The sequence below is a fragment of the Brassica oleracea genome, chromosome C6 (genome assembly GCF_000695525.1).
Source record: "Brassica oleracea var. oleracea cultivar TO1000 chromosome C6, BOL, whole genome shotgun sequence".
Taxonomy (NCBI): domain Eukaryota; kingdom Viridiplantae; phylum Streptophyta; class Magnoliopsida; order Brassicales; family Brassicaceae; genus Brassica; species Brassica oleracea.
In genome coordinates, this window is record NC_027753.1 from 39,535,635 (window position 1) to 39,562,008 (window position 26,374).

The 26,374-nt window shown below is 37.6% G+C and overlaps 8 protein-coding genes across 10 annotated transcripts; 3 read left to right on the forward strand and 5 right to left on the reverse strand.

Moving 5' to 3' along the window:
• The first annotated feature begins 311 nt into the window (after positions 1-311).
• On the forward strand, positions 312-3,636 carry LOC106296939 (metal transporter Nramp1-like). Its single transcript, XM_013733201.1, has 11 exons — positions 312-494; positions 1,255-1,333; positions 1,428-1,468; positions 1,541-1,619; positions 1,705-1,809; positions 1,898-2,007; positions 2,085-2,266; positions 2,352-2,595; positions 2,670-2,906; positions 3,001-3,096; positions 3,183-3,636. The coding sequence occupies exons 1-11, from the start codon at positions 414-416 to the stop codon at positions 3,486-3,488; spliced, it is 1,560 nt and encodes a 519-aa protein (XP_013588655.1). The 5' UTR covers positions 312-413; the 3' UTR covers positions 3,489-3,636.
• On the reverse strand, positions 3,565-5,707 carry LOC106296937 (cinnamoyl-CoA reductase 2-like). The gene is made up of 4 exons (XM_013733200.1): positions 5,370-5,707; positions 5,098-5,283; positions 4,584-4,936; positions 3,565-3,990 (listed from the first exon to the last, which is right to left on the reverse strand). The coding sequence occupies exons 1-4, from the start codon at positions 5,640-5,642 to the stop codon at positions 3,954-3,956; spliced, it is 849 nt and encodes a 282-aa protein (XP_013588654.1). The 5' UTR covers positions 5,643-5,707; the 3' UTR covers positions 3,565-3,953.
• A 1,056-nt stretch (positions 5,708-6,763) lies between these two features.
• Positions 6,764-11,373, reverse strand: LOC106300907 (glutamic acid-rich protein). 2 transcript variants are annotated; one of them, XM_013737172.1, is made up of 12 exons: positions 11,082-11,373; positions 10,696-10,899; positions 10,444-10,625; positions 10,234-10,360; positions 9,958-10,155; positions 9,255-9,881; positions 9,066-9,164; positions 8,905-8,978; positions 8,789-8,840; positions 7,665-7,751; positions 7,530-7,579; positions 6,764-7,451 (listed from the first exon to the last, which is right to left on the reverse strand). In XM_013737172.1, the coding sequence occupies exons 1-12, from the start codon at positions 11,184-11,186 to the stop codon at positions 6,986-6,988; spliced, it is 2,271 nt and encodes a 756-aa protein (XP_013592626.1). In that variant the 5' UTR covers positions 11,187-11,373; the 3' UTR covers positions 6,764-6,985. The 2 variants fall into 2 exon arrangements, with proteins under 2 accessions (XP_013592626.1, XP_013592625.1); XM_013737171.1 differs by having other exon boundaries at positions 9,066-9,167; positions 11,082-11,372.
• Positions 11,374-12,577: 1,204 nt separating this feature from the next.
• LOC106296708 (probable CCR4-associated factor 1 homolog 6) lies at positions 12,578-13,670 on the reverse strand. 2 transcript variants are annotated; one of them, XM_013732925.1, is made up of 2 exons: positions 13,554-13,670; positions 12,578-13,453 (listed from the first exon to the last, which is right to left on the reverse strand). In XM_013732925.1, the coding sequence occupies exon 2, from the start codon at positions 13,410-13,412 to the stop codon at positions 12,585-12,587; it is 828 nt and encodes a 275-aa protein (XP_013588379.1). In that variant the 5' UTR covers positions 13,413-13,453; positions 13,554-13,670; the 3' UTR covers positions 12,578-12,584. The 2 variants fall into 2 exon arrangements, with proteins under 2 accessions (XP_013588379.1, XP_013588377.1); XM_013732923.1 differs by having other exon boundaries at positions 12,578-13,485; positions 13,554-13,669.
• A 543-nt stretch (positions 13,671-14,213) lies between these two features.
• LOC106296531 lies at positions 14,214-15,827 on the reverse strand. Its single transcript, XM_013732678.1, has 4 exons — positions 15,735-15,827; positions 15,577-15,647; positions 15,009-15,157; positions 14,214-14,938 (listed from the first exon to the last, which is right to left on the reverse strand). The coding sequence occupies exons 3-4, from the start codon at positions 15,129-15,131 to the stop codon at positions 14,456-14,458; spliced, it is 606 nt and encodes a 201-aa protein (XP_013588132.1). The 5' UTR covers positions 15,132-15,157; positions 15,577-15,647; positions 15,735-15,827; the 3' UTR covers positions 14,214-14,455.
• A 70-nt stretch (positions 15,828-15,897) lies between these two features.
• LOC106296530 (nucleolar GTP-binding protein 1-like) lies at positions 15,898-18,645 on the reverse strand. The gene is made up of 13 exons (XM_013732677.1): positions 18,453-18,645; positions 18,218-18,372; positions 18,001-18,124; positions 17,861-17,925; positions 17,660-17,773; positions 17,514-17,588; positions 17,218-17,328; positions 17,023-17,136; positions 16,864-16,935; positions 16,754-16,790; positions 16,561-16,673; positions 16,208-16,417; positions 15,898-16,129 (listed from the first exon to the last, which is right to left on the reverse strand). The coding sequence occupies exons 1-13, from the start codon at positions 18,544-18,546 to the stop codon at positions 16,040-16,042; spliced, it is 1,374 nt and encodes a 457-aa protein (XP_013588131.1). The 5' UTR covers positions 18,547-18,645; the 3' UTR covers positions 15,898-16,039.
• A 647-nt stretch (positions 18,646-19,292) lies between these two features.
• On the forward strand, positions 19,293-20,309 carry LOC106299764 (factor of DNA methylation 5-like). The gene is made up of 4 exons (XM_013735783.1): positions 19,293-19,461; positions 19,578-19,793; positions 19,890-20,121; positions 20,267-20,309. The coding sequence occupies exons 1-3, from the start codon at positions 19,387-19,389 to the stop codon at positions 20,091-20,093; spliced, it is 495 nt and encodes a 164-aa protein (XP_013591237.1). The 5' UTR covers positions 19,293-19,386; the 3' UTR covers positions 20,094-20,121; positions 20,267-20,309.
• A 4,364-nt stretch (positions 20,310-24,673) lies between these two features.
• LOC106298297 (aquaporin NIP6-1) lies at positions 24,674-26,345 on the forward strand. The gene is made up of 5 exons (XM_013734400.1): positions 24,674-25,017; positions 25,112-25,336; positions 25,602-25,796; positions 25,878-25,939; positions 26,032-26,345. Exons 1-5 carry the CDS (start codon positions 24,775-24,777, stop codon positions 26,222-26,224), a joined length of 918 nt encoding a protein of 305 aa, XP_013589854.1. The 5' UTR covers positions 24,674-24,774; the 3' UTR covers positions 26,225-26,345.
• Positions 26,346-26,374: the final 29 nt, after the last annotated feature.

Here is a 26,374-nt window from a genome sequence, read left to right on the forward strand (position 1 = left end):
GCTATCTTGTAGTTTGTACAGAGACTATGTACTGTCAAGTTAATAAATAAAGTTATATTTTGTCGAAAAAAAAAAGATTCGTAATATTAAAAATTGTTATTTAGTTAAGGTTTAGTTAGAGTTCAACCGTAAAAGAAGGGGGCGTTGAGTTACGTAGGTTTTAGTTAGGGAAAAGTGTGTTGGGAAAGGAGAAAAGTGTGTTTGGCGTGTGTTATAGTGTTCTTGTAAGTGTAAAACTACCATATTACGTAAATCTTTCTTAATGAATCCACGATTTTGTTTGTGATTAAAAAACAAAATCCACCGTAAAATCTCCTTAAAGCTCGCCTCAGGTTTACCTATATATACGTACTTGCTCACTTTCTTTTATCAATACTCAAAATCATTCACAGAGAAATTTCTTAGTAAGAGAGATGGCTATGGCGGATGTTTCTGGACCTCAATTGATTTCTACCACCGGCGATGCTGATTCTGATCAGATTATTGTCCCTGAGGTTTGTTGTTTAATTTTCATTTATCTAATCTCAAGATTTGGCTCAAAATCCCTAGAATGTCATATATTTTTTTCTGAAAAACCCTAGAATATCATGATGTCGACAATCACCAAGTCTATAGATTTGGCTCAAAACCCCTTAAACATATGTTTTTGTTTTATTTTTAATCTTAAGAAAACTCATTCGCTTGATTTGTAATATTACTAATTCCATAAAATGAAGAAATCGCTGTCATAGTCAACATGCAGATATAATCTCATACTCTAATGTTGCCTTGCCTCACATAAACAACATGCTATCTCATGGGTGCCTTCTGGCATCGTTTATTTCTGCCTCACGTTATTTCATTTGCCTTTTGTAGTAGCTGTTTATTGGGTTCTATGTCTCTGAATTTTCGGAGAACAATGTTACTTTCAGTGTTATAATTAGAAAAAAATATATAAGCAAATGACAGATGAAGTTTGTTTGATCTATAATCACCAAGTTTATAGATTTGGCTCAAACCCCCGTAAACATATGGTTTTATTTTGTTTTTAATCCTAACAAAACTCACATGTATTCGCTTAATTTATTACTAATTAACTGAACTAGTCAAAATCCAATAAATGTCCATAAAATGAAGAAATCGCTGTCATAGTCAATAGAACAGACTTGAAAACATGCAGATAATCTTGATTTTGTACTTCTTAGATATAAGCAAATTACAGAATACGTTTGTTTGATCAATAATTTTGTTTAATGTCTTTACATATATATGCAGAATAAGAGCTGGAAGAATTTATTTGCCTACTTAGGACCTGGTTTTCTTGTTTCAATTGCATATATTGATCCTGGAAACTGTAAGATCATAAACCAGATTCACTTTCCTATATCATTTTCATTAACAATTAGATGATTAATGATTTTTTTTATTATTCTTCATGTGTTTTGCAGTTGAGACTGATCTACAAGCAGGAGCACAATACAAGTATGAGGTGCATAAACTCTTCCCCTATTCACCTTATTTTTTCAATAAAAATAAATATTGATTTCTTTGTAATAAACAGTTACTTTGGATCATATTGGTGGCTGCTTGTGCGGGTTTGGTGATTCAATCTCTAGCTGCAAATCTTGGTGTTGTCACAGGTTAAACAACAATAAAATGTTACACTTTGGTTATAAGTGTTTATACATCAACTTTGCTGAGTTTATTTTGGTTATATGATCACAGGAAAGCATTTAGCTGAGCATTGTAGAGCTGAATACTCGAAAGTCCCAAACTTTTTGTTATGGGTTGTTGCTGAAATTGCAATAGTTGCTTGTGACATTCCAGAAGGTACCAACTTTCTATATTCTTTACTGTGCTTCTCTAATTTCTCTGTTGGTGCTAATTATTGCCATACTTGGTTAACTTTCTTATATAGTAATCGGAACAGCTTTTGCTCTGAACATGCTCTTTAGCATACCGATATGGATTGGTGTTCTTCTTACAGGCTTAAGTACACTGATGCTTCTCGCACTTCAACAATACGGAGTATTCATTTCTTTGATCATTTCCATGTCACGGTGCTATGTATAGTCAAAAGTCTTATGATGTTTTGTCATTCACAGGTAAGAAAGCTGGAGTTCTTGGTTGCATTTCTTGTGTTCACAATAGCTATATGCTTCGTCATTGAGCTACACTACTCAAAGCCAGACGCAGGAGAAGTCCTACATGGTCTCTTTGTTCCACAACTCAAAGGAAATGGTGCAACTGGTCTTGCAATCTCTTTGCTTGGAGCTATGGTTATGCCGTAAGCTCACAGTTTCTTCACCAATATTCATAAGAGATTTTTTTTCCTTAATAAAAATCTTATGCGATCATTTCTTTTTCCACAGGCACAATCTCTTCTTGCACTCTGCGTTGGTTCTCTCGAGGAAAATCCCACGTTCATCTACTGGCATCAAAGAGGCTTGTAGGTTTTACTTGATAGAAAGCGGACTGGCTCTAATGGTGGCCTTTCTTATAAACGTCTCTGTGATATCAGTAAGTGGTGCTGTTTGTAATGCCTCGGATTTAACCCCCGAAGACCGAGCTAAATGTGAGGATTTGGACTTAAACAAGGCTTCGTTTCTTCTACGGGTAACTTGCTTACTACGGCTTTTGTTTCTTTCTATAATGTTTCAGAACATTAAAGCTTGTTTGTTTTCAAACAGAACGTTGTGGGTAAATGGAGTTCAAAGCTATTTGCCATCGCACTTCTTGCTTCCGGACAGAGCTCAACTATAACCGGAACATATGCTGGACAATACATCATGCAAGGGTTTCTTGATCTAAGACTTGTTCCATGGCTCAGGAACTTCCTAACAAGATGCTTAGCTATTATCCCGAGTCTAATCGTTGCTCTCATTGGTGGTTCAGCTGGAGCTGGAAAGTTAATCATCATTGCCTCGGTAACACAATCTTTCCCATCTCTAGCTAGTCACATGTATATATTTATATGACCTTAGCATAAACAAAATCATCGGTTGAATAAACTGTGAACAGATGATCTTATCCTTTGAGCTGCCCTTTGTGTTAGTTCCTCTTCTCAAGTTCACTAGCTGCAAAATCAAGATGGGTTCACACGTAAACCATATGGCGGTATGCATATATCAAACGCATTTTCAATGAACCAAAGAAAAATATATATATTTTAACTTCATATGTTTCCTTTTTATCTCTAACAGATTTCAGCTTTGACATGGGTCATTGGTGGTTTAATCATGGGGATAAATATATACTATATAGTAAGCAGTTTCACTAAATTGCTTATACATAGTCACATGAAGCATGTCCTTGTCGTCTTTTGTGGAATTCTTGGGTTCTCAGGCATTGCCATCTACTTAGCCTCCATAGCTTATCTTGTCTTTCGAAAAAACGGAGAAGCTGGTCCTCTTCTTGCTTCGACTAATTCACAAACTGTGGAGACACTTCCTAGACAAGACATTGTCGACATGCAGTTTGGTAAAGCGTCTACATCCAATGCTGATTGAATCTTATTCAATCATATCAGTACTAGGACTCAAATAAAGACCTTTTGATAGTGGTTCTTAGACTTTATCAGAATTGTTTTTTTTTCTAGTAGGTTTTATGTAAGGAAGAACGTTACAATGACATCGGATAATAAAATCATTGTTTCCACTATCATATCATACATTATACATACGAGTGACATTCTAAATTACGAAAAGAAGAGGGCATTCAGCTATTTATAATTGTATATATGCTTCAAGATTAAACAAATAGAACTTAGTAAAATCAAACGTATTTTATGTGGGTATGATCAGAGATGATGGTCGTATCGTGTTCTAGGATTCGATTGTGACGTTGTCTTGGTTGGAATATTGAGGAAGAGGAAGATGACCTTTCTCTTGCAAGCTCTTGACAGAATCGTAGAGAGATTGCTTGATGGGTGTAAACTCCAACCCTAAGTCTTTTATCTTCTGAGTACTGAACTTCTATGGCTTTGCCCTTGGATTCTTATCGTCCGAACACCTACAAAGATTATAATTAATAAGCACACTATATGTTAATAACATAACCTGGAAATGGCCTCTTGTCTATGTAACGTATCAACTACTGAACTAGCCAAAGGAGACACAAGTCATGAATCTAGTGACCAAACTATGGAGTAGGTGAAGAAAGAACATATACTGTTAGCACTCTAGTTCTTTTGTCAAATGGAGTTGGACCAGTAACAAGACTACACCATTTTTTGGTATAAATCCAAAGAAAAACAAACATAAACACGTGTACACATAGGATTTTGCAAGATCTCAACGTCAGCAGTAGGTGAAACATGATGTGGACCTTGTGATGTGAGAGTTAGTACATACCAAATTTGATATATGGGACAAATAGTAACACATTTCAATACCAACTACCACTCATGTCCCTTTTATCCTAACTATTTATATTTATTGATTTGTTGAAAAAAGAGGATAATCTTTATTAGATAATTTCAAGTATCAAAAATCAAACTCAAATAGTTTGTAAAATCCAAGGTTGTATTTTACTAGACCCACAAGATCGTGTTGACTTTGATATAATTTTGACCAAAGTGTTAAAAAGGTCAAACGTGGACTTACTTGGTGGGAAGTGGATACTCTGGGAAGAATTTAGCAAGAATCCCAACAACCTCACCGCGGTGAAGCGCAGTCTCGGCGAGGATGTAACGGCCTAAGGCAGAGGGTGATTCGTAGACCATAACATGGCCTAGTGCGACATCACGTACGTCCACGTAGACCTGAGTAAGGTTAGCATAGGTCTTTGCTGAGCCGGTGAGGTACTTGAGGATATGGACTAGACTAGCGTTGACCGCTGACTGGAGCGGTGGTCCAAGAACTAGAACCGGGTTTAGCACCACCAAGTCCACACCTTTAGCCTTCGCCGTCTCCCATGCTGATTGTTCCGCCACCATCTTCCCATAGCAATACCAATTCTACAAGGCACCGATAAAATAGGTCAGAATTTGAGAAATTAGGTTTTAATGCTTGACACGTGACCTTATTACAGCCACATGGTTACATGTATTTCGGTCGGTGGGTTTGAATAAAAAACTCCATGCAAAATATATACTATAGACAAAGATATATATTATACCTTTGTGTTTTTGCAGAAATCAAGATCACTCCAACAATCTTCGTTGACTATGGTTTGAGGGTGACGGTTAGGGTTCATGTAAACAGCACCGATAGATGACGTGAACACTACACGCTTCACCTTGGCTTTAGCCGCTGCGTCGATCACGAACTTGGCTCCGTTCACCGCCGGTTCCAACATTGTCTCCTATATATTTACATTAATAAATAAGATTAAACCTAATAAAACAGAGTAATATTATGGATTTAGGAAAATTAAATATAGTTACTAACGGGGTCATCGGTCATCGGAGAAGCGGTGTGGAAAACGCCATCGCAGCCATCTATTGCGGCACAAAGAGCTTCGTAGTCGAGAAGATCAGCACTGTGAAGAGTGAGTCTTTCTTTGGCTCCATCAAGCTCTCTGAGGTGGTTGTTCTTGGGATCAGCTGGGTTCCGCACGGTTCCTCTAACGGTGTAGCCTCTCTCCAAGAGTAACTTAACGATCCAAGAAGCAATGTAGCCACCGGCTCCAGTGACGCAAACAAGTTTCCCGTCGACAGGCATTTTTTTTATGGTGGATAAGAATAAGGGGCCTAAGAGAGAGAGAGAGATGATGTAATAAGTTATGCTGTGTCGTTTGGAGGAAGCGTTCTGGTTTGTATTTATAGAGACATCAATCACCGTTTCATAAGTTACTACTTGGCTTTATTTCACCTAACCAAGGTAAAGAGTTGGTGAATGAAGAAGGAACTATCGGGAATTATATTTGATTTGATTTATTTTAAGGACACTAGAGAATAAGTGAGTTTCGAAGTTGTAGGTGATAAGTGTAAATGCATTCCCATAAAAGGTCAAACAAAATCGCCAACCAAATGTGTTGTGAATCTGACTTTTACTTGCCAAGTGGAAAGCCTTATTTGGTTGGCTTTTAAATTTTAGGAAATTGCCAAATATATTTGAAAACAACAAAATAAAATTGTCAAAATATATTTTAAAACAACAGAAGAAAATTGCCAATTACTCCAACTATTAAGCTTTTTTTTGCCAACATCCGTTAAGTTTATAATCCATGTATATGGAGTTCTAGAAGACATTGATAATAATAAGGCAGTAAAGTGTACGTACGTTCTTTAAAATCTATATACAAATCTAGGAGTTATGCCTTGTCTTTTTTAGTTTGTTTCTTCTTGGTGTATCATTATCCATTATCTTGGCTTAAACTTATAATCTTATATACCCTAATTAAAAAAACAAGTGGTGGTGAGAGGTTGAGAATATTGACATTGACAATATTGTACATGAATTAGTGTAACTTAAAGCCAGGGGGACCCAACCTGTTTACTAATACGAAAGTTCCCCTGAGCATAAGTCCGTATTATTCAACTAATTAACCAATTAATTTGATGTACATGTACTACGTGAAAAACATTTACTATATCTTTTGTTATAAATAAAAGTAACATCATTCTTGACCATTAGATTGTTATTGCATTTTTGATAGCAACTATTTTAAAGAAAAGAAGACTGACAAAAGACTTTGCAAGCCATCTTTGACAAAGTTAATATTTGGACAAGATGAGTGTCTTATTCAAACCGTGTCCTGTCCCAAGATGGTTGAATGTAATTGAACACACAGAAAATTTCCAAGCGGTTTCTCAATCATTTCGGAATTGAATCTCTCACGTGGAAAAATAACCTTATAACCGAGTGATAAACGTGGCTCTTTATCTAGTAAACAACGATTATGCTTTCCTAAAATACAAATGTCACAAGCTCTCAGAGACACAACACAGACCAGGTGACGTCATATCTCTCTAACAGGTTCAGTAAAAATCTAGTAACAAAGATAAATAAAGGAAATAGAGAGTAAAGCAAATGGTTTTTGTTCACGACGCATAAAGTCCAATTCAAGACCCTCTCTCTTCATCAGAGTCTTTCTCAATCTCAGAGAGGCTTGAGTATTTTGGCACTTTATCATCAGCCTCAGCCTCAGCCTCAGCCTCAGCCTCTTCCTCTTCTCTCTCTTCTGCTTCGTCCTCCATATCATCTGTTTCTCTCCACTTTGGCTCCTCTTCCGACTCTGAGCCATCTCTCTCACTCTCAACCTCTGGATTTTCAAACTGTTCCTCTTCTTCCTTAGTTTCCGTCTCAGTCACTTTCAGGTTCTCTTCACCTTCTTGCATCTCACTATTATAATACTCATCTTCGCTTTCCTCCTCCACATCTCGGCTCACTTCCTGCTCTGCTTCTCTTCTGCCAGTTTCAGCAGCACTCAACTCTTTCAACGATTTGAGATTCTCTGCCTTTTTGCCAGAATCCTTCTTTGATGATGATTCCACGTTTTTGCTTTTCTTGACTTTCTGCCTCTGCATTCTGCAACAGTCATAACATAAGAGGACTTGTACTTTACACACAGATCACAAAGCTGACACATGATCCGTGTTTACTCACATGTCAAATAAAGGAATGGACTCTGGCAGATCAATCTCCATATCCTCCTCCTAATCGATTTAGCGGGAAATCATTAAGCATTTGCGATTACGCATTCAGAAGAAACAAAGAAAGAAAGAAAGAAACACAGTATACCTCACTGGCAGAAGAGAGGTCCTCAAGTAGCTCCCAGCGTTCTTTATGGAGATGAAGTTCTTCTGATTCTCCATCAGTATATACTACCTGCAAACCAAATGTGTGGGGGGAACAAATTATAGCTGTCAAATAGGCGGGCTGGCCATTGGTTGCCCATGTACAAATATAAATGGGTCTAATTTGGTGACACTCATTTGTCCATGCGAATTATAAATGGACAAGAATCACATGACCAATGGGTAATGGGCGTTAATGGATTTGTACTATGTGGACATGAGCGGTCTAATGGTCACAAAAAGCTAAGGTTTCTAAAATCTGAGTTTTCCCGCTAAAATCGTAAAATCGATTTTTTCCGCAAAAATCTTAATATTAAATTTTTTTGTCAAAACCATAAAATCAAGCATTCCAGCTAAAACCGCAAAATCAAAATTTGCGCCAAAACCGCAAAATCGAGGTTTCTTGCCAAAATCGTAAAATCGAGTTTTCCCGCCAAAACCAAAAATTGTTTTTTCCGCCAAAACCAAAAGTTGATTTTTTCTGCCAAAACCGGAAATAGAGTTTTTCCGCCAAAACCACAAAATCGAGTTTTCCCGCCAAAACCGTAAAATCGAGTTTTTCCGCCAAAACCGCAAAATCGAGTTTTCCCGCTAAAACAAAAAAAAATCGAGTTTTCCCGCCAAAACCGCAAAATCAAGTTTTCCCACTAAAACCGCAAAAATCAAGTTTTCCCGTTAAAACCTCAAAATCGGGGTTTCTCGCCAAAATCGGAAAATCTGTTTTGTTTTTTTTTTGCTAAAACCGAAAAATCGATTTTCTCCGTCACAACCGCAAAATTGATTTTTTCCGCCAAAACCGCAAAATTTAAACTTTTCTTATATGGTCTATTATGGACTCCATGGCAGCTCATGTAAACACGGGTGTTAGTGGGTCTGGTCCTTAATGGACATTGTTCTTAATGGACCTAGTCACTTTCTGACCGCAAACAATAAATGGACAAATGAATATAGGCTAATGGACGTGGGCTAACCCAGTTTACGGCTCTAGAACAAATAAATAATCCATAATTCTAACAGAGGAGCAACAGAATTTGAGTAGCAGATAATCAAAGATTGTATCTCACTCACCTTATGCACCTTCGTACGACCAGAATAAGACTGTATGACGCCTTCATAAAAACTGCACAGTGAAACACAAATCAACGATTGGAAACAAGAACCTTTCAACTTTCATATGCACTTACGTCTTGTCCAGTGGCCACCAGATATTCACTCTCTTCCCGACCAAATCCGCGCCAGGGCCATTCGTGTCAGAACCCTGTAAAAGAGAAGAGATATATAAATATCAGTTGGTAACAGATATGTGACAATACTATAAAGGCTAAGGCAACAAAGCTTATTATACCACTTCTTTTTTTGCTGTCCGGCTCCTCACTTGAAGGCTCTTTGAAGTTTCTTCAGATTCTTCTGCCAATGGTCTAGGTCCAACTTGAGAAACCTTCTTCTTCTTCAAAAGTCGGTCGAAACATGAGAGATTCAACACATAAAGTTTTATGTATCATTAATTAAAGAAGAGAAATATATGATAATCTACCTTGTCCTTTGATGATTGTGGAACAGGAGTATCCGAAGAAGCACCTTCCAAGTTGTTTTTCTTAGCAGCTGTGCGAGCTGATGATCTTTTTCCGCTGGAGCTCACAACTGCCTTCTTTTTCCCGCCGTGCTGGGACTTTGTCTTCTTCCTTGATTCTCCTATCTTTGTGTCATCTTCTGGTATTTCACGGTTTGATTCTTTCTCAAAATTCTCTTCTTCGTCCCGGAAGCATGATGCCAACTTCTTCAATTTGGGTGAAGAAGGAGAACCCAAATCATGATCAGTATCCTCCATCTTAACCCTGCTTCGTTTAACTGAACCCGTCAGAGCCCTACTAGTAGTGGCTGGGGAAGATTCTTTAGCCGGAGGTGTTTTCTTTAGAGAATCTCTTTTCCCTGAAAGCCAAGGAATGTCATAGCCTTCCTCAGGGTTCATCAACGAATTTGGTTTCCTTCCTCTCTTCCCTGTAACTCCTACATCTGTTTCCGCATCTCTACTCTCAGACCACACTTGCTTTCCGTTTGATTTCTCATTCTCATTGATTCGTCGAGTTCCATCTCTCGCAGGTCCCTTGGAACTACTTTTTGAACGAGTCTCCTTGCGAGAATGCCCCAAAACCAGTTTGTCCTACATCAAACGAGTTGGTTAAATAAAGATGCTGAAACTCTACAATGAACGAACTCCAAATATAGAGAAAGAATACCTCATTGTCTTTGGTGTCAACAACATTATGAACCTTGGGAGTTTCAAAAACAGTCTGGCATATGGTCGTAACTACTGGAGAATACGAATCCAAGGTGGTCCCTGAAGACTTCAAAGCTTCCATGATGCATGGTTTAAGTTTACGGGCGCATCTACTAAGAACCTTCTCCACAAGACTCCAAGCCATCGGTGAAACATTCTAAAACATGAAGACAAATCAAATCCTAAGTCTGTAGACGGCTAAGAGAATTAACTTACAAGTAAGAAGAAACCTCACCTGATTATCCTTTTTGACACTAGCTAATAGAATATCGAGAAACTCCTTGGACACTTCTTCGGTTTCATCTAATACTGTAATCATTATCATCTCCATTGACGAAAACACCACCCGTGGATGATCAGATCTAACAGATGAAAAAAAGAACCCCAATTCAGTATATGATCTAAAGGGTTTCTAGATAATTAAGTTTTGTATAATCTGATCTACCTTATGAGTCTCAGGAACATGCGAAACATTTGTAGAATGAGGTCATCACACTCTAGGTCCAGCATGACCAAGCAAGATTTGACCTTTGATACATTATCAAGAACAGACTCGGCTTTCTGATAGCTGCGAGAGGATGCATCAGCTAGCTTCTCAAAAGCTTCAATCGTCAACCTGAAGATGTCCTGTGATACAAAAGAAGCAAGACTTCAAAAGACCATTACAGAGAGTGTTACTTGAATTTGATTTGTTTACCTTCATCTGATCATCAGTGTAAGGAGCTTCTGGGGCAGTAATCCTCACGATTTCGGTTAAGCAGGAGACAACAGAAACCCTAACATCAGAATCAGGGTGGGTCAAGAGGTCACTTGATACCAAAGCCTTCTTGGTGGGAATCAGGGCGTTTTGCATTGACAAGGGTTGATCTTGCTCCACTTTTCTAAGCAGTGACTCAGTTTCCTACACACGCACATGAATGAATTGAAAATTAGAGATCCAATTCATCGATTTTCAAGTTCGGTATCCTAGAAAGGAGCAAGCTTTCACCAAACTATCCACTAAATACATTAATCGAGATTTCGAAGAATCTGACCTAACAAAAGACACGATTTTGATTGGAAGAATCAAAGAGGAAGACGTACATCGAGAAGGGTAAGAAGCTCGTCCGCTGAGGGAGGGGTGAGAAGTCTGTTTCCAGCATCGATGAGTGCTTCAGCAAGATGGTTCAATCCAACAATAGAAGCCATATTTGTTCTTCTTCTTCTTTCCCCCAGAAATTCAAAACCCTAGAAAATAAAACAGAACATCAAACTGTGTCTTAACCCGAAAACACTGTTGTCGACCAAACGCTTAGGATCCTCTCATACAAGGGTCGTCGAGACAATGAAAGGAGAGAGAGAGAGGGGGTAAAGGTTGTGACTTGTGAGGTTAAGCGGTGTGTGCTAAACAACTTATATACCCACACCACTAACTCTAATTACAAAACTATAAAGGCAAAGAGATTCATTTTCTTTATAAAAAAAAAAAATCAATGAACATTTAGATTGTGTTGAATCTCAGAATTTGTTACTATAATTGCTGAAAACGAGAAATAATCTATTTTTAAAAAAAAATGAAGGAGGGCTTTAATAGTTGATTTACCAAAAAGTAACTTTCGCTTTTCTTTCTATGACATTTTACTAACAGACATGTTCCCGCCTTCTTTTTCTCTTCGGTAGTATTTGATAAGATAAAGTTGATTACTAGTTTTGATAGGTTTTTGGAATTAGTTAGTATCATAAGACGAACTTAACAAGCCATCCGCAAGACTTACACCAGCCTTATTCACTAAAGGTTTTATTCGCATTTGGAACAGTAAGCAAATTGATGTTATGATCAGCACATAGAGCTTTAACAAGCTTTGACATAATCACGTTGGTTATAGTCTTCAACCAAGACACAGCTGAGAGCCACGCGCTTCTCAATCAGTTTTAGCTTCATCAAGACCGACCTCTATGGTCACACCACCGTGAGCACGTGACTTCCTAAGAGTCAGCTCAGATCCATGTCCTCTGGGATAGCAGCTGCCTCAGCGACAGGAGGAATAACAGGACCAACCTCATCGCTTCGAACACAAACTTATAGGACTCGTAAGAAACAACTAAGCGTGGACTTTTCTTATAGCCCAAAGGCACAGTGGTATAATTTGTAAGAGGTCGTAAAGGAACATTTTTGCCTTATAAAGCCCAAATCGTAGTCACTAATTACAATAATGGGCCTGAGTAATATCGACTAATGGGTAATGCCGACAAAAGCAATCGTTTATTCAGACAACCAAAACGTTTCCAGTTCAGTTTCTTCACGGTCTTGTAAGAAAAGAAAAAAACTGGGTTCGAATCATTTTGTTTCAGACACAGATTTCAAGTCTATACAATCCCTCTTCACTTATGATCCTAATTTTCAAAAGTTGTACGAATCTGTGATCATGCATGCAGTGGAAAGATTCTTTCTTTTAATTTTTCCCAAGAAAAAGAAAAAGGAACAAAACAAGTATAACTTAAACCAAAAAAAAAAAACTGATTATAAGAAAAAAAAAAAAAAAAAAAAAAAAAAAGGATGAAAAGAGAGAACTTTTAAGGACTTTCACTTTTTATTTGAATTTGATATTAGAGAGCAACCTGACCATTTTCAACACCTAATCCATACAAAACACCAGCATATTTCTGCAAGGGACCAACGAAGAAATTCTCCTTAAGCTTTCTGAAAGTACAAGAGGTGAGCAAACTATCCGACCCCGCCTGGTGACAGATCCCAACTCTCTCCACCTCCAGCAACTCAGCCAGCTTGTTCAGCCCCCCGTGGAGGCTGTTGCAGAACTTCATCAGGTGCTTAATATCATACACCGTCGGGAAATAAACATTGATCAGCTCGAAGAAGCTGGTCTGCGAATCAGGCAGGTTCTTGCACGTGAGGAGCTTCAGCAAGTACCCGAAATCGTACCCGCTGTGGAACGTGACCCAGTGCACGTTACCGTTGAGCACGATCCCGGAGGACATCAGCAGCTCGGCGAATCGACTCGACTCGATCCCTTGTCGAGTGTTCTTGGCGAAGTCGATCCCTGATTGCTTGAGGAGGTCGATGGAGTCGACGGCGAAGATGTCGGAGTCGAGATCGAACTCGCGGAAGTTGAACTGCCAGATGCAGTATTTGCTGTCGGTGCCGCAGGTGGGGAGGTTGCCTTGCTCGTTGGAGAAGGTGAGGCCGAGCTGGATGATGTTGAGGATGTTGACGTTGAGCTTTAAGGTCTCGTAGTGGTAATCGGCGTTTGATTTGAAGGTTCCGACGGGGCGGACGACGATTCCGGGGAACTCGGTGTCCATGGCGACGTAAGGGAAGTCGTCGACGACTTGGCGGATCAGATCCATTTCCTCCTGGAGGTTATCGCTCCAGACTTCGCGGATTTGAATCGAGTCGTCTTTTAGAAACAGAGACATGGTGGGTGGGAGAATCTAGAGAAAAAAAACCTAGAACGGATCTAGAGGTAGACCCGATCCGGTTTCATCAAATCTGCGATTAATCAAACATTTCAATTTCTAACAAATAAATCGAAGGAGGTGGTACGGGTGGAATCGAACCTCGTAGTTGGAAGAGTAGGCGGCGATTGGATTGGTGGTGGGCTAGGGTTTCAGAGGATGTGGGTGGTGGTGGTGGTGGTTTATCAAAAGGGGTAATTGGTAGGAGAAGAAGTGATATATCTTAATTATTATTATTATATCAAACTTCTCTTCATTTTTCTTTTTATTTATTCTTTTACCTTTTTTCTTTGTTTTCCTGCTATTCTGAATCCGATTTTCTTTTTGTTTCTCCAAAACTTTTGTTGTTTCTGTTTTCTTAATTAGGATCCCTGCTCATTTCAAGTCGCATTTTTATCATCTTTCTGCATTATTTGCTAAAACAATATTTACCAAAATTCATATTTATAGGAGATGAATATAATTAACCGCTAGGATTTTTACAAACCGTAGTTAAATACACACACACAAAAAGTCACCGCGAAAGTCTAAAAACTTCGGCTAAATTGTCAATATAACATAATTAAACGGTTAAACCATAAAAAGTTAAAAGACTAATGACCACATTTATCTTCTTCCTTGAGCATCTGCTTCCTGTATATTATTTACAAGTCCATTGATGCAATGCAAACAAGACCAAAGAGCAAACCAGCTGACAAAATTCACTTATTGAAGTTATAATAAGAGACCACAACATAAGTCTTACAATGCTTGCAAACTCGATAATTAAAATAGTGAAGTTTGCTTAGAGAAGTTTTAAATAATTATCGAAAATAATACCTATTGCGAAGAATTATACTTGAACAATCTCAAGAAGCAAAAAAGTTCAAAACATGAAAGATTGCTGCTAAGACTTCCTATTAACACGCATGCAGTAAGGTTAATCAGCCTAAACCAATCTCAACTGGAAACTGACGCAAGAGACTCATATTATTGGTATTATCCCATAGTTTGTTTTCATATATTTATTTCCCTTCTTCACTGGTTTTCACAATGAGGAACTGAATCTTCTCTCGAAGTGGAACAAGTAGCTCTGTTAATGTTTTCTCCCTTCCAGCTACATAGTCCCAAGGCTTCAGTTGCACTCCTGTTCGTGTACGTTCTTGTGACTCAGTCCATGCTATCTTAATAGCTTCGTAAAGCTCATCACCATATTTCTCTCTGAGGTCCAGCAGATCCTGCGCCTCCACTTGTACCCAGTCGTCTTCTCCTTGTTCTGGACCCTCAATGTAAAGCTCCCAAACTCCATTACTGGTTTTGCTTCTCCACTCATTGCACAGAGTTTCAGCCTCAAGTAATGCTCTATCCTTCCTCATTATTTCCTTCTCACGACCATCAGATGGGTTATTGAGACACGCTGCTTCAAACATCTTTGGGTCTAGGTAGCCTGGGACTCTTACTATGTCAACCAATGGGCCTTTCTCTGGAGTATTTAGTTCTGGTAGAGCCTACAAGTTTTAAGAGGGAAAAAAGTGAAACATGATGAGTTTATCTTAAAATGTGTATATATATACATACCTGCAATATTGTGAACTTTGCACGTATGATCTCTTGATCCCTCTGGAAAAGATCATCCTCAAGACGACTAGTCTTTCGTTTGTAATGCATTATTTTCCTCTGCAATTCATGAACAGCATCCATCTTCTTCTTGGTTTTTTATTTTACTCCTGAAAAAGGCAAGCCAACGGTGTAAAAGCTAAGACTCCCAGAAAGATCATAAGCTAATGGAGAATCCGAAACTATAGGTTCCTGAGGAAGTTCTATGCCGGAAACTGAGAGAATCAGTCATTGGTGATCGTAACATCAATGGCCATACACACACCCAAGAAAAGCAAGATCGTAAATCCAAGAAACACTTTTGTCCATAGAGCAATCTTAAGCCTTAGCTTACGAGTTTAAGCACATATCAACTAACTAAGGCTTGAGAACTTTCAGGGGAAACCAACATAATCGAGACGTAAGGAAAGTTTACGAAGGAAAGACGAAACGCTAGTGTGACACGGGAATGGGAGAACTACGGCATAATGGAGTCGAGAATGAGCAAGTTGTATTGCCGGAAAGAAACATAGAAGGATCAAAAACTTACGTGACACGGGAAAGAGAGAATCTTGGTGTGCAAAGAGCGAACCGTGAAAGATAGATCCCCTCTTTAAAACTCTACAACAAAAAATGAAACCTCTAAGTTGCTTGGGAACCAAGTCTTTGAGAGAGGCAGGGGGAGGAAAAACAGAGTAAAGCATTTACCTTAAGCCTGTTCTTGCTATTTGACCATCTGGCTAATAGTGTATAATGCTCTCATGAACATACACTATTTATAGATCAAGCCACTCAACTTACTTAAATAGCCAAACAGTTCTAAATTACAAACAAGTTTTCAGTTATTTGAAGTGAAAATGAGTTTTACATGTCTATAAACAGTTTATCAATTATTTAACCTTTTGATATATAATGCATTAACGTATCAATCCTATTAAAGAAACATAAAAACAAAGAAGAAATAGTGAGAAGCTTAAAATGGGTTTTGGTAAAAGGCAAAATCTCTCTCTATTCTAAGAACTAGGAACAGTTGGATCAACTCTCACTTCACTTTTGATCTTCTCCATCTCACTACTCAGCACTTCCTTCACTCTGCTCTTTAGCTGCAAGCCATGTAGAGCACTCAAAACACACACTTCGTTTTATTTAGTCAAATATTTCTGGAAGGGTTAATTACATACCTCACTGAGACCTTGTTCTGTTTTCACTGAGACATGAATTGATCCATCAGGTCCTGTTTCCCTGTACCTAATGATTTCTGCTTCATCATTACTTGCATCTTCTTTGGCGTAAATCACCGGAGAGCCGCCTCCCAGCAGATCGCATTTGGACACAACATCAATCCACAGGTAATCCTCAAACCTTTCTTTTATTTCTTTATAAATTCTAAACTGCAATGCCCTCAAAACAAATATATATAACATAATCAGACCCCAACTATTTGGCTCACACACATGTTTTGTCTTCTTCAGATCATTTCAAATAATATAACCATATGCACATTAATACACTGAAGCCATAAACAAATGATGACCTGATCAGAAGTAGAAGTCCCACATTCACCAGTTAAATCATGAACATATAGAACCGCGGTTGGAAGATGAGTGAGTACAGCAAGAGTTAGCTTCTCTAGATTATTCCTATCCTCTGCACCAACTCCAATAAAAACAATCAAAACTTGATCAAATATCATAAAACCATGCATCCACAAGAGAACTAGATTTTACCATCACATCTCCTGAGAAGCCCAGGGGTGTCTGTCACCTGCAATACGTAGATACTTAACAATAAAAATCATGAGGAATGTGATTTGACGAAGCAAAACAAGTAACATTACCTGAAATCGTTGGTAGTTCAATATAACGTGACCCATCAGAATTCCTCTGGTGGTGAAAGGATAATTGCAAATCTGACAACCAAAAAAAATCATATAAGGAATAGACACAGTGCAAGTTATTATCAAAATATATATGAAGATTGGGATAATAAGGCAAACCTCAGGCTTCCCTGTTGAAAGAATGCGCACCAAAGATGACTTGCCAACGTTTGGTGCTCCAACAAGGCAAAGAGTTGGCATTTCCAAATCAACAACTGGCATCGCTCTCAATACCTACAAGATGCTTAACTCTCTTCATACAACTCTAACGATTAAGTCAAAGAGCAAACCACTGGAAGGTTCATAGTAACAAACCTTTGCTATGCTTAACAAATCATCAACAGCTATTCCTTGTTGCTGGAAAACCAGTTCAAGCTTCTCCACACCTTCGCTCAACCGGTCCTCTGCTTCTCGCTTAGACAATGCCTTCAAAAAAAAAGTAAAAGATCTCATTCCTAAAGTGATATATGATAGAATAAGATGGAACAAATGGATTGTTAATAAGCTTGTAACGCCTTTAGTGTTGAGGTAATCACAACCTATGTGAGATAAACTAAACATGAAAAATACAATTAGCTATTTCTGACAGATAGAACTGAGGAGTCTCTGACCTTAGCGCAGAGAGAAGCATGCTCCTTTCCAACAGAGAGCACCTTCTTCCTCAGAGCATCAACTTTTCCTAACACCTTAGAATAACTTTCAATTATAAGCCAACGCTAGAATCAGTCAACTCGGAGGGAATGCATAATAGAGATACCTCCTCGTAGTTTCCATCACCAAGTGTCAACTCAATAAGAGACCGCTCATATGGATGCAAGAATCTCCTCCTTGGAAAACTTTCCATGTAACCTTTTAGAGGTAGAGCCAGTTCCTTAAACAAGAGAGCAAAAACTGATTTAGTAAGATAAACAATCTTTTCAATCGAACACAGACAGGGAATGATGCAAAATGAAGTTACTTTCATGAGTGCATCAAGCTGTTTAGCACCTCTATTCCTTTCTCGCTTTGCAATATTAGCAATGCCTGCCAAAATGGATACAAGCTCAGCTCAAGGGTCTGGAACGAATGAATCTGTGAACAAAGGAATCAAGTTACAACCTTTAGTAGGTTGGACTCTTTTGGACTTCCTGAGAGCAGAAGAATACAAATCAATAGATGGCATCACCATGGGGAGTTTTTGAAAAGCTCCCAAACTTTCCTGCATTGGTGGCCCTTCTTTTTCCTACACAAAAACCAAAACTCTCTTGGTTGGTTAAGTCCCCACAAAAATTGGAACCCAAAGCTCCATACTTGCATTCAAAGGTGGGTACTTTACCGGGGAGGTAGGGGTTTCAATCTGCTTCTGAGTGATGTAGGAAGTGGGCAAGTAGCTTGAAGTGACGACTGGAGAAACAGCTGTCTGAAGATTCCGACATTGACGCCGCAAGGTTGGAGACCAGAAAGTGGGAGGAGACTTTGTCGTGGAGGAGGCTGAACAAGATTGAGAGAATAGAGAAGAGGTAAGCGGAACGAAACCCAGGGGGGATGAAACAAATCAAGCATTTATTTACCTGTCGAGAAAACGAAAGCTTGTAGATAAAGCTGCGGTGGTGATGCTAAGAGACGCCATTGATTCGGAAACAACAAGCTCGACGCCAATTTCATCGTGCTGATGATTCAGTTGGACAAAATATCTTTGTAGGGTTCACGAAATCGAGATTGTCCGTGTACGTCTCATTGCGCTGAGCATCACTTCGATTCAAGCTTTGCTTGGGAGCTTGTTGTTTTCATATCCTGGAAAGCTTCAGTTGGGTCTAGAACTTGACCCGGCCCACTAAACCTAAACGATGCATTGGGCTTACGAAATATGTGAATTAATGGGCCATCTATTAATACACTAGATTAAACCTTTCTTGGTGATTACCGACTTAACTTTTAACTTAAAAAAAAAAAAAAAAAAAGTTAAGAACCGGCTCTTAAGACTCTTATTTAAAAACCGGTTTTTAGCTTTTTTTAGTTAAAATTTAAGAGACGGGTTCGTATATTCCGCTAAGAACCTCACCCTAAAAACCTTCTAATAATCGTGCTTACTTAGTGACTACAGTTCTTAATTGTTTCAGTTTCTTGGAAATTAATTAACTAGGCGGTGCAATAATATTTAAAAAAAAAACGTTAATTTTTTTTTGAAAACGAAAATAATAATCAGGAAAAGAACGATACGACTTCTTATCGCTTTACATGCAGAGGTTCCATTAATTAAAAACTTTGTGTGCTTTGAAAATCACAGTTTTAGCTGTCAGACTTTAAAGCAGGGAAGATGAAGCAACCAAGAACATACTATAAAATGACTTAAATGAAAGCTCATAAGATGAAAATATTCAAAAACGGTTTTGGAGAGATGGAGAAAATGAGTGAGGAGCTGTTAAAAGAAATGGAGGTGAAGGACGAAGAGTTCAAGAAAATACTCAATGAGAAGAATGAAGAGTTGGAAGGATTATAGAGGCTATGAACTCGGCACTCTGCATCAAAGAACAGCAAAGCAATATTGAGATTCAAGAAGCATACAAAGAATTGATTAGCGTAATAAAATAAATCTTTTCATGTTCCCAAGTGATATATATATATATATATATATATATATATTTATGTTTTTATTGGATTTCCACATGTAATTCTCTTCTCTTTTTTTTCTGCAGGGAATGAGAGATTTATCCGGTGGTAGATCAACGATAGGAGTAAAGATGATTGGCCAAGTTGATGATAAGTCATTCGTTAAATCATTCGAAAAGATATTCAGTGATAAAGTCATTCAGTTGGAACAAGCTGCTGTGCTTGTCTCCAAATGGCAGGAAGAAGTCTATAATGCAGCATGGTATCCATTCAAATTCGTTGGGACTGGAGATGGAATGAAGGTATTCTATGTCACTTGCTCCATTCATATTATTTCATAGTATTCATTTTGTACATGTCTTTTTTTGGTTATTGGTAACATATGGGTCATTTTGCAGGAAATTGTGGATGATGAAGATGAGAAACTGAAGAATTTGAGTGAAGAGTTTGGAGAAGACGTGAAGAACTCAGTGAAGATAGCACTCAAGGAACTGAATGAGTTTAACCCAAGTGGCCGGTATGCAGTTCCAACGCTTTCGAATTTTGCACATGGAAGAGAAGCCACACTCAAAGAAGGAATTAAATGGTATGTACAATATTAGACATCTCAAACTCAGACGAACTTAAATGGTATGTACAATATCTTTTGCAAATTATTCTGTTAATCACACATAAATTTAGGGATGTGTTATTTTCATCTTTTTTTTAGCGTTGCATATTTTCACATAACTGATGTTATTACTCTGCTGGCTTGTTCTTGTCTTACATGAGTCAGGATGATCAATGAATGATGGAATTGAGAAGGAAGGATTGTCAAGGCTTGTTATTCAATATTTCTCAATTTGTTTTTAAGTAACACAAGGATTATTAATCCATCGGTTGTCCTCTCTTGAATTTTATGTTAAACTTATTTCTTATCGTTTAAGCTCATTGGTTTGGTAATATGTTTTTCTTTGTGACTTATTAACGAAAATGTTCGTTAGGCATTTAAATATAATAGCGCACTACAATAAAATGTAAATCAATTGACTTGGAGAATATCATACATTCATACTAGGCCCAGTAACATGTATAAGACACGTTAATTTTGTAAACTGTTTTTTGATATGTTCTTGAAAATATCATATCGTGATTAGGCCTGGGCAAAATAACCGGAACTGAAGAACCGAACCGGAACCGAACCGAAATACCTGAAACCGGAACCAGACCAATATCCTCAAATACCCGAATGGTTTCTATATTTTTATATCCGAAATAACCGAACCGAACCGGAACCGAACCGAGAACCGAACGGGTACCCGAATATATAAAAATATTAATTATATATACATATAACATCACTAAATATATTTTTTAATTTAAAATTCTATTAAAAGTATTTGAAAATAGTTGAGGATAACTAAATTATTATAAAGTATCCAAACTACCCGAAAGTATCCGAAACTATCCGGATAGTTTTATCCAAAATATCCAAAGTAATCCGAAATATCCAATTTTTTTTATCTAAATCATTCTAATTATTTGACATTTTACCTTAAATAACCAATATTTTATCCAAATTATCCGAACTACCCGAACTATCCGAACCCGAACCGGATCCAAATGAGAACCGAACTTTTTCCGGATATTTTCCGGTTCCTACATTTACTATCCGAACCGAACCGAACCCGGAACTATCCGAACCGAACCGAACCGAAAATAGGTCAAGTACTAAATGGATCCTCTAGCCACTATCCGAACTACCCGAAACCCGAAATACCCGAACCGAACCGAACCGATACCCGAAATGCCCAGGCCTAATCGTGATTAACAAAAAAAATTGTGGAATTTCAAATACTTTAACACAATTTTTTGTATATCAAAAATACAAGAGTAATCGGTGTAACATCTTACACTCCCAAACAAAGGTTTTGATTTATTTATTTTGTTGTTCAGAATGTAGGGTTTGAATTTCCGCATTGTTTTAGTGGCATAAGTGACAACAGCGTTTCCCAAAATGAGTAATGCATGGAAGATTTTATTTGGGACGAAAATAATGATTACTAATTTTTCTAATCCAATAATCGAACACAATAATGAGATCACATTTTCTGTTTGACACCACTATTGTCAAGCTTGCTTTAATTGTGTGGCTTAAAAATAACAGTCTCGCGACGAGTTTCATGTTATACTATAAAGTTTCAGGCGAGTATGGCAGAATATTCTTATTTTTGGGCTCACCCTCTAGGTTCACCAACCAATAAAATTGTGTTATTTCATATTCGATATTTTTTTTTAAAAAAACAAAATATTGTCAAATTATATTATATTTTTAAAATTAAAAGGTAAAAAGAAATAAATAAAAAATAATAGTAATTACAAAAAAAAATATTTTTAACGTCGTCAGCAAAATACCGGACAAGGTGCGGTGTTGTCTGCAAAGGTGTCATAAGGAGAACAAGGGATGGGAGGCCCGAGCATTTATCCCTTGAAGCCAAGTGTTTCATGTGATGTGTGAGCGGCTGAGAGTAATCAAGTAACGTATGTGTTCTATTTTTTTTTGGTCGAACAAACATTGCATTCATAATCTAAAAGCATAGGTTACACTCCATCGACAGAGAGATTGTCCACTGCAGCGAGAGCTGACTTTGCCACCAAATCAGCCTCTGAGTTTTCTAAACGAGGGATAAACATGAAAGAGATTGTTTCAAACAGAGAGCTAAAATAAAAGATGTCAAATAATATCCCATAGAGCGCTGGTCTTGTTTCCTTTGTCTTGATCATGGAGATCAGAACTCGAGAATCAGAGTACACCGTCAAGGATCGAATATTCGACGAGGCAGCCTTCATGACTGCAGAACGAACAGCTATGGCTTCTGCCATCAAAGCTGATGAGATGAACCGGCGGGAGTAGTGGATGTTGGGAAGGCGAGATGAGTTTACTCCCCTGAAGATACCGCCAATGCCACAGACCTCTGTGATAGGGTTTAGGATTTAGAGTTTAGAGTTTTAGGGTTTGTTTTTATTTAGAGTTTATGATTTATCCAAGCGTTTAGGGTTTGCCCAATGGTTTAGAGTTTACCCAAGGGTTTAGAGTTTACCCAAGGGTTTAGGGTTTAAGATTTACGGATTAGGATTTAGGGTTTATTGTTTTGCTCACGACGTTAAAAAGATTTTTTTAAATTCTTTTTTCTGTAACTGATATTTGTTTTTTTACTTTTTTATTTTAAAAACATAATATAACTTGAAAATATTTTGTTTCCTTTTTTTAAGATATCTATTTGAAATAATGAAATTCTATTGGCTGGTGAACCCAAGAATAACTCGGCACAATATACCACAATATTTTGTGATTTCATACAACATACAGTGGTTTATGTACATCCATACAGATAAATATTATCAGAAAGAGTTGAGTTCCACATCATAAACGCTGATTAAAAGTTTTAAACATCATGTCAATTATGCTAATCAAACAAATTGAGAAACAGAAAGGAGAAGACAAAATAAGACTCAACGACTACAGTGAAGTGAGCCAGCTATTTTATTTTCTTAAAGAATAGAAAATTAAGAAAAATATGGAATAAAGTTGACCAGTTCATGGTAGCCACGATTAGTGAGGGACAAAATTATTTAGACCGAACTTTTTGACAATTTTTCTCGACCCTACAACATTTCTATCTAGACTCTTCTTCCTCCTCTCCTTTACACTTTGAAACATCCCCTTCAATATCATATCAATTGTCTCCCATTCAGTTTATGTGCATTCTTTCATACGCAAGCAAGCAATCAAAATAATTACTCCTAATTCATTTTCACTAGCACTTTAATTAACACACACGCACTATATATCATATATGCTAGTGCGAAGATATAGTAGGATTTTGCATATGAAACTAATATAATTAATCAGAGAACTACTGCAAAATAGAGAGTAACGAAACTGAATTAGGGAATACGGTTAGAAGTTAGAACTAAAAAAGTTCATCTTTAATACAAACATCGTATTATATATATCTGTAGAATCTCTGCGATGTGACGTTGGGATTTAGAACAAACAGTCGCTTCACCATCTTTGAACGGTTCTGAATTGTTCATCCACTCCAAACAATCCAACGCGACCACATTCATTGACACACAGAGTTTTCATATATATATATATGATTATATCTCATTATTCAGTGTTACCACATATATTCGATGAGCCAATGTGATTTAGCTTTAAGGGAATGGACGAAATTTAAATGGTTATCTTAGTCCTATGCGGTATAGATTCTTCGGATGTATAGACCTATAGTTGTACCTATAGTTTATAAAACTTTACAAATAGTAGGTAATGTACAGTTAGGGATAAAAAACATACTTAGACAAGTTATATAAGGGACTACAAACTTATTCTTTGGAGAAGGCTTTCACTCTCACATTGTTCGGTATGGCCCGAGATGGCCTCACAATCATCAGAGTAGGCGGCACAGTTATATATCAAGTCTTTTCACTGAGCCGAATCTTTTTGATCTCCTTCTTCTTCACACTCTTTGTGTGAAGTTTTTTTCACACTCTATGGAGTTGTTTAGTTTAATTCGCTTGTAAGATATTGCCTTCTTCTGTCATCTTTATTATCATAGAATTTATTTTCGATTAGCAATAAACAAGTGTTAAAAGAAACAAATGTATTCCTTGGAGGAAAAACTTTTTTGTTGCATGCATCAAATATTTATCCAAAAAGATTAAAAAAGAAGGAAAAAAGAGTCGATTATGACAATGAAAGGTTAGGAACCATCGCTTTTATAATCATTCTCTTTGCTAAACAACTTACAGCCACACACAAACACCCAAGTATTCGATTCTCATGGTGAATAACAATGTTAAGCAAATAATGCATGTTCAGAGAGAAAGCGATCTACAATGATTCATTCATGCTTAAAGCTTCTTTAACACATTACGATACATGTATCATGTACGTAGAGATATAAAAAAACATGGTACACGACCCATTCTCATAAAGATAGCAACATTTCATGTTATGCTGAGAGTCTTTCTTAAGACACATGGATTAAAATTGAGGAGTACCAACCCACTCACTCACTCCAAACCAAAAAAAAAAAAAAAAAAAAAAAAAAAAAAAAAAAAAATCATCTCTTTTGGATCCCTTCACTCATAAGTCAACTCTCATATATTATATTTTCTCCTATAAATAGCCTGCGCATCCTCTTCATCCCTATACCACACACAACAATAAAAAAAAGAAAAAAAAATCTATATCCTCATACATCCTATCTCTCCATCTCTCTCTTTCTCTCCAATATGGATCACGAGGAAATACCATCAATGCCCTCAACACCGGCGACAACGCCGGGAACTCCAGGAGCACCGCTCTTTGGAGGTTTTGAAGGAAAGAGGAATGGACATAATGGTAAATACACACCAAAGTCAATTCTAAAAAGCTGCAAATGCTTCAATGTTGACAATGAATGGGCACTTGAAGATGGAAGACTACCTCCAGTCTCTTGCGCTCTCCCTCCTCCTAACGTCTCCCTCTACCGTAAGGTACATGTTCATACAAACTAAACTTGTTACCCTTCCATATATAAGCACATCAATTAAAGATGCATTCATTTTACTAATATGCATATGTTTACAGTTGGGAGCAGAGTTTGTTGGGACATTGATACTGATCTTCGCCGGAACATCCACGGCGATTGTCAATCAGAAGACAGATGGAGCGGTCACGCTTATAGGATGTGCTGCCTCGGCTGGTCTTGCCGTTATGATCGTTATATTATCGACCGGTCACATCTCCGGGGCACATCTCAACCCGGCTATCACCATTGCATTTGCTGCTCTTAAACACTTCCCTTGGAAACATGTCAGTTACTTTTTCTTTACTTCTTTTACTACATTTTTGGATGTTACTGACAAAACGTCAGTTACTTCAATTTAATTTCTTTTATAAAATTTTGGATGTTACTGAGAAACACGTGAGCATGCACATGCACATGCACACGCAACACATATGGGTTAATTAAGATATACTATAAAATTTGATAATTCAAAGCGATTTGTTATTTTTAGTTATTTGGAATGTTATTTGTTAGTGACTAAAGTAATTAAATGTGTAAAAAAAAAAATAGGTGCCGGTGTATATCGGAGCGCAGGTGATGGCGTCGTTGTGTGCGGCGTTTGCACTGAAAGCAGTGTTTGAACCAACGATGAGCGGTGGCGTAACGGTGCCAACGGTGGGTCTCAGCCAAGCTTTCGCTTTGGAGTTCATAATCAGCTTCAACCTTATGTTTGTTGTCACTGCCGTGGCCACCGACACTAGAGCTGTAAATATACACTAAACACTAAAATCTTAAAAGAACAAAACAGTTGAAACACGTCTGAAAATCAAAAATATAAAATGACAGGTGGGAGAGTTGGCGGGAATAGCCGTAGGAGCAACGGTCATGCTTAACATACTCATAGCTGGGTAAAATCACTCAGTAGACGGATCTAAGTCACATTTGTCTTCTTGTTTCTTACATAGATATATGATTATGTTTTGTTGATCATGATAAACAGACCAGCAACTTCTGCGTCAATGAATCCAGTAAGAACACTAGGTCCAGCCATTGCAGCAAACAATTACAGAGCCATTTGGGTTTACCTTACTGCCCCAATTCTTGGAGCGTTGATCGGAGCAGGAACATACACGATCGTGAAGCTGCCAGAGGAAGATGAAGCACCCAAAGAGAAGAGGAGCTTCAGGAGATGATCCATTATAAATATTCAAATCCCATTCGCCATGTGTTCTCTGTTTGCATCACTATGTGTATAATATAATCTCTGACAGCAGAGAATATATCATTATAATATAAGCTCTGAATCCAAAAATATTGCGAATGCTTTTTCTTTATAAATCAAA

Coding starts and splice junctions, on each gene's coding strand:
- LOC106296939 (XM_013733201.1), top strand. CDS start 414: ATGGCTATGGCGGATGTTTCTGGACCTCAATTGATTTCTACCACCGGC. Junction 2,008..2,084: donor TCGCACTTCAACAATACGGA/GTATTCATTTCT, acceptor TGTCATTCACAG/GTAAGAAAGCTGGAGTTCTT. Junction 2,907..3,000: donor AGTTAATCATCATTGCCTCG/GTAACACAATCT, acceptor AACTGTGAACAG/ATGATCTTATCCTTTGAGCT.
- LOC106296937 (XM_013733200.1), bottom strand. CDS start 5,642: ATGCCTGTCGACGGGAAACTTGTTTGCGTCACTGGAGCCGGTGGCTAC. Junction 5,284..5,369: donor CTCCGATGACCGATGACCCC/GTTAGTAACTAT, acceptor GTAAATATATAG/GAGACAATGTTGGAACCGGC. Junction 3,991..4,583: donor GAGTATCCACTTCCCACCAA/GTAAGTCCACGT, acceptor TAATCTTTGTAG/GTGTTCGGACGATAAGAATC.
- LOC106300907 (XM_013737171.1), bottom strand. CDS start 11,186: ATGGCTTCTATTGTTGGATTGAACCATCTTGCTGAAGCACTCATCGAT. Junction 10,626..10,695: donor ACACTGATGATCAGATGAAG/GTAAACAAATCA, acceptor TTTGTATCACAG/GACATCTTCAGGTTGACGAT. Junction 9,882..9,957: donor TTGACACCAAAGACAATGAG/GTATTCTTTCTC, acceptor CGTTTGATGTAG/GACAAACTGGTTTTGGGGCA.
- LOC106296708 (XM_013732925.1), bottom strand. CDS start 13,412: ATGTCTCTGTTTCTAAAAGACGACTCGATTCAAATCCGCGAAGTCTGG.
- LOC106296531 (XM_013732678.1), bottom strand. CDS start 15,131: ATGGATGCTGTTCATGAATTGCAGAGGAAAATAATGCATTACAAACGA. Junction 14,939..15,008: donor CAAAGTTCACAATATTGCAG/GTATGTATATAT, acceptor TAAAACTTGTAG/GCTCTACCAGAACTAAATAC.
- LOC106296530 (XM_013732677.1), bottom strand. CDS start 18,546: ATGAAATTGGCGTCGAGCTTGTTGTTTCCGAATCAATGGCGTCTCTTA. Junction 16,674..16,753: donor GCTTCTCAGGAGATGTGATG/GTAAAATCTAGT, acceptor GAGTTGGTGCAG/AGGATAGGAATAATCTAGAG. Junction 16,418..16,560: donor GGACTTCTACTTCTGATCAG/GTCATCATTTGT, acceptor AGGGCATTGCAG/TTTAGAATTTATAAAGAAAT.
- LOC106299764 (XM_013735783.1), top strand. CDS start 19,387: ATGAACTCGGCACTCTGCATCAAAGAACAGCAAAGCAATATTGAGATT. Junction 19,462..19,577: donor CATACAAAGAATTGATTAGC/GTAATAAAATAA, acceptor TTTTTTCTGCAG/GGAATGAGAGATTTATCCGG. Junction 19,794..19,889: donor GGACTGGAGATGGAATGAAG/GTATTCTATGTC, acceptor GTCATTTTGCAG/GAAATTGTGGATGATGAAGA.
- LOC106298297 (XM_013734400.1), top strand. CDS start 24,775: ATGGATCACGAGGAAATACCATCAATGCCCTCAACACCGGCGACAACG. Junction 25,018..25,111: donor ACGTCTCCCTCTACCGTAAG/GTACATGTTCAT, acceptor ATATGTTTACAG/TTGGGAGCAGAGTTTGTTGG. Junction 25,940..26,031: donor CTTAACATACTCATAGCTGG/GTAAAATCACTC, acceptor CATGATAAACAG/ACCAGCAACTTCTGCGTCAA.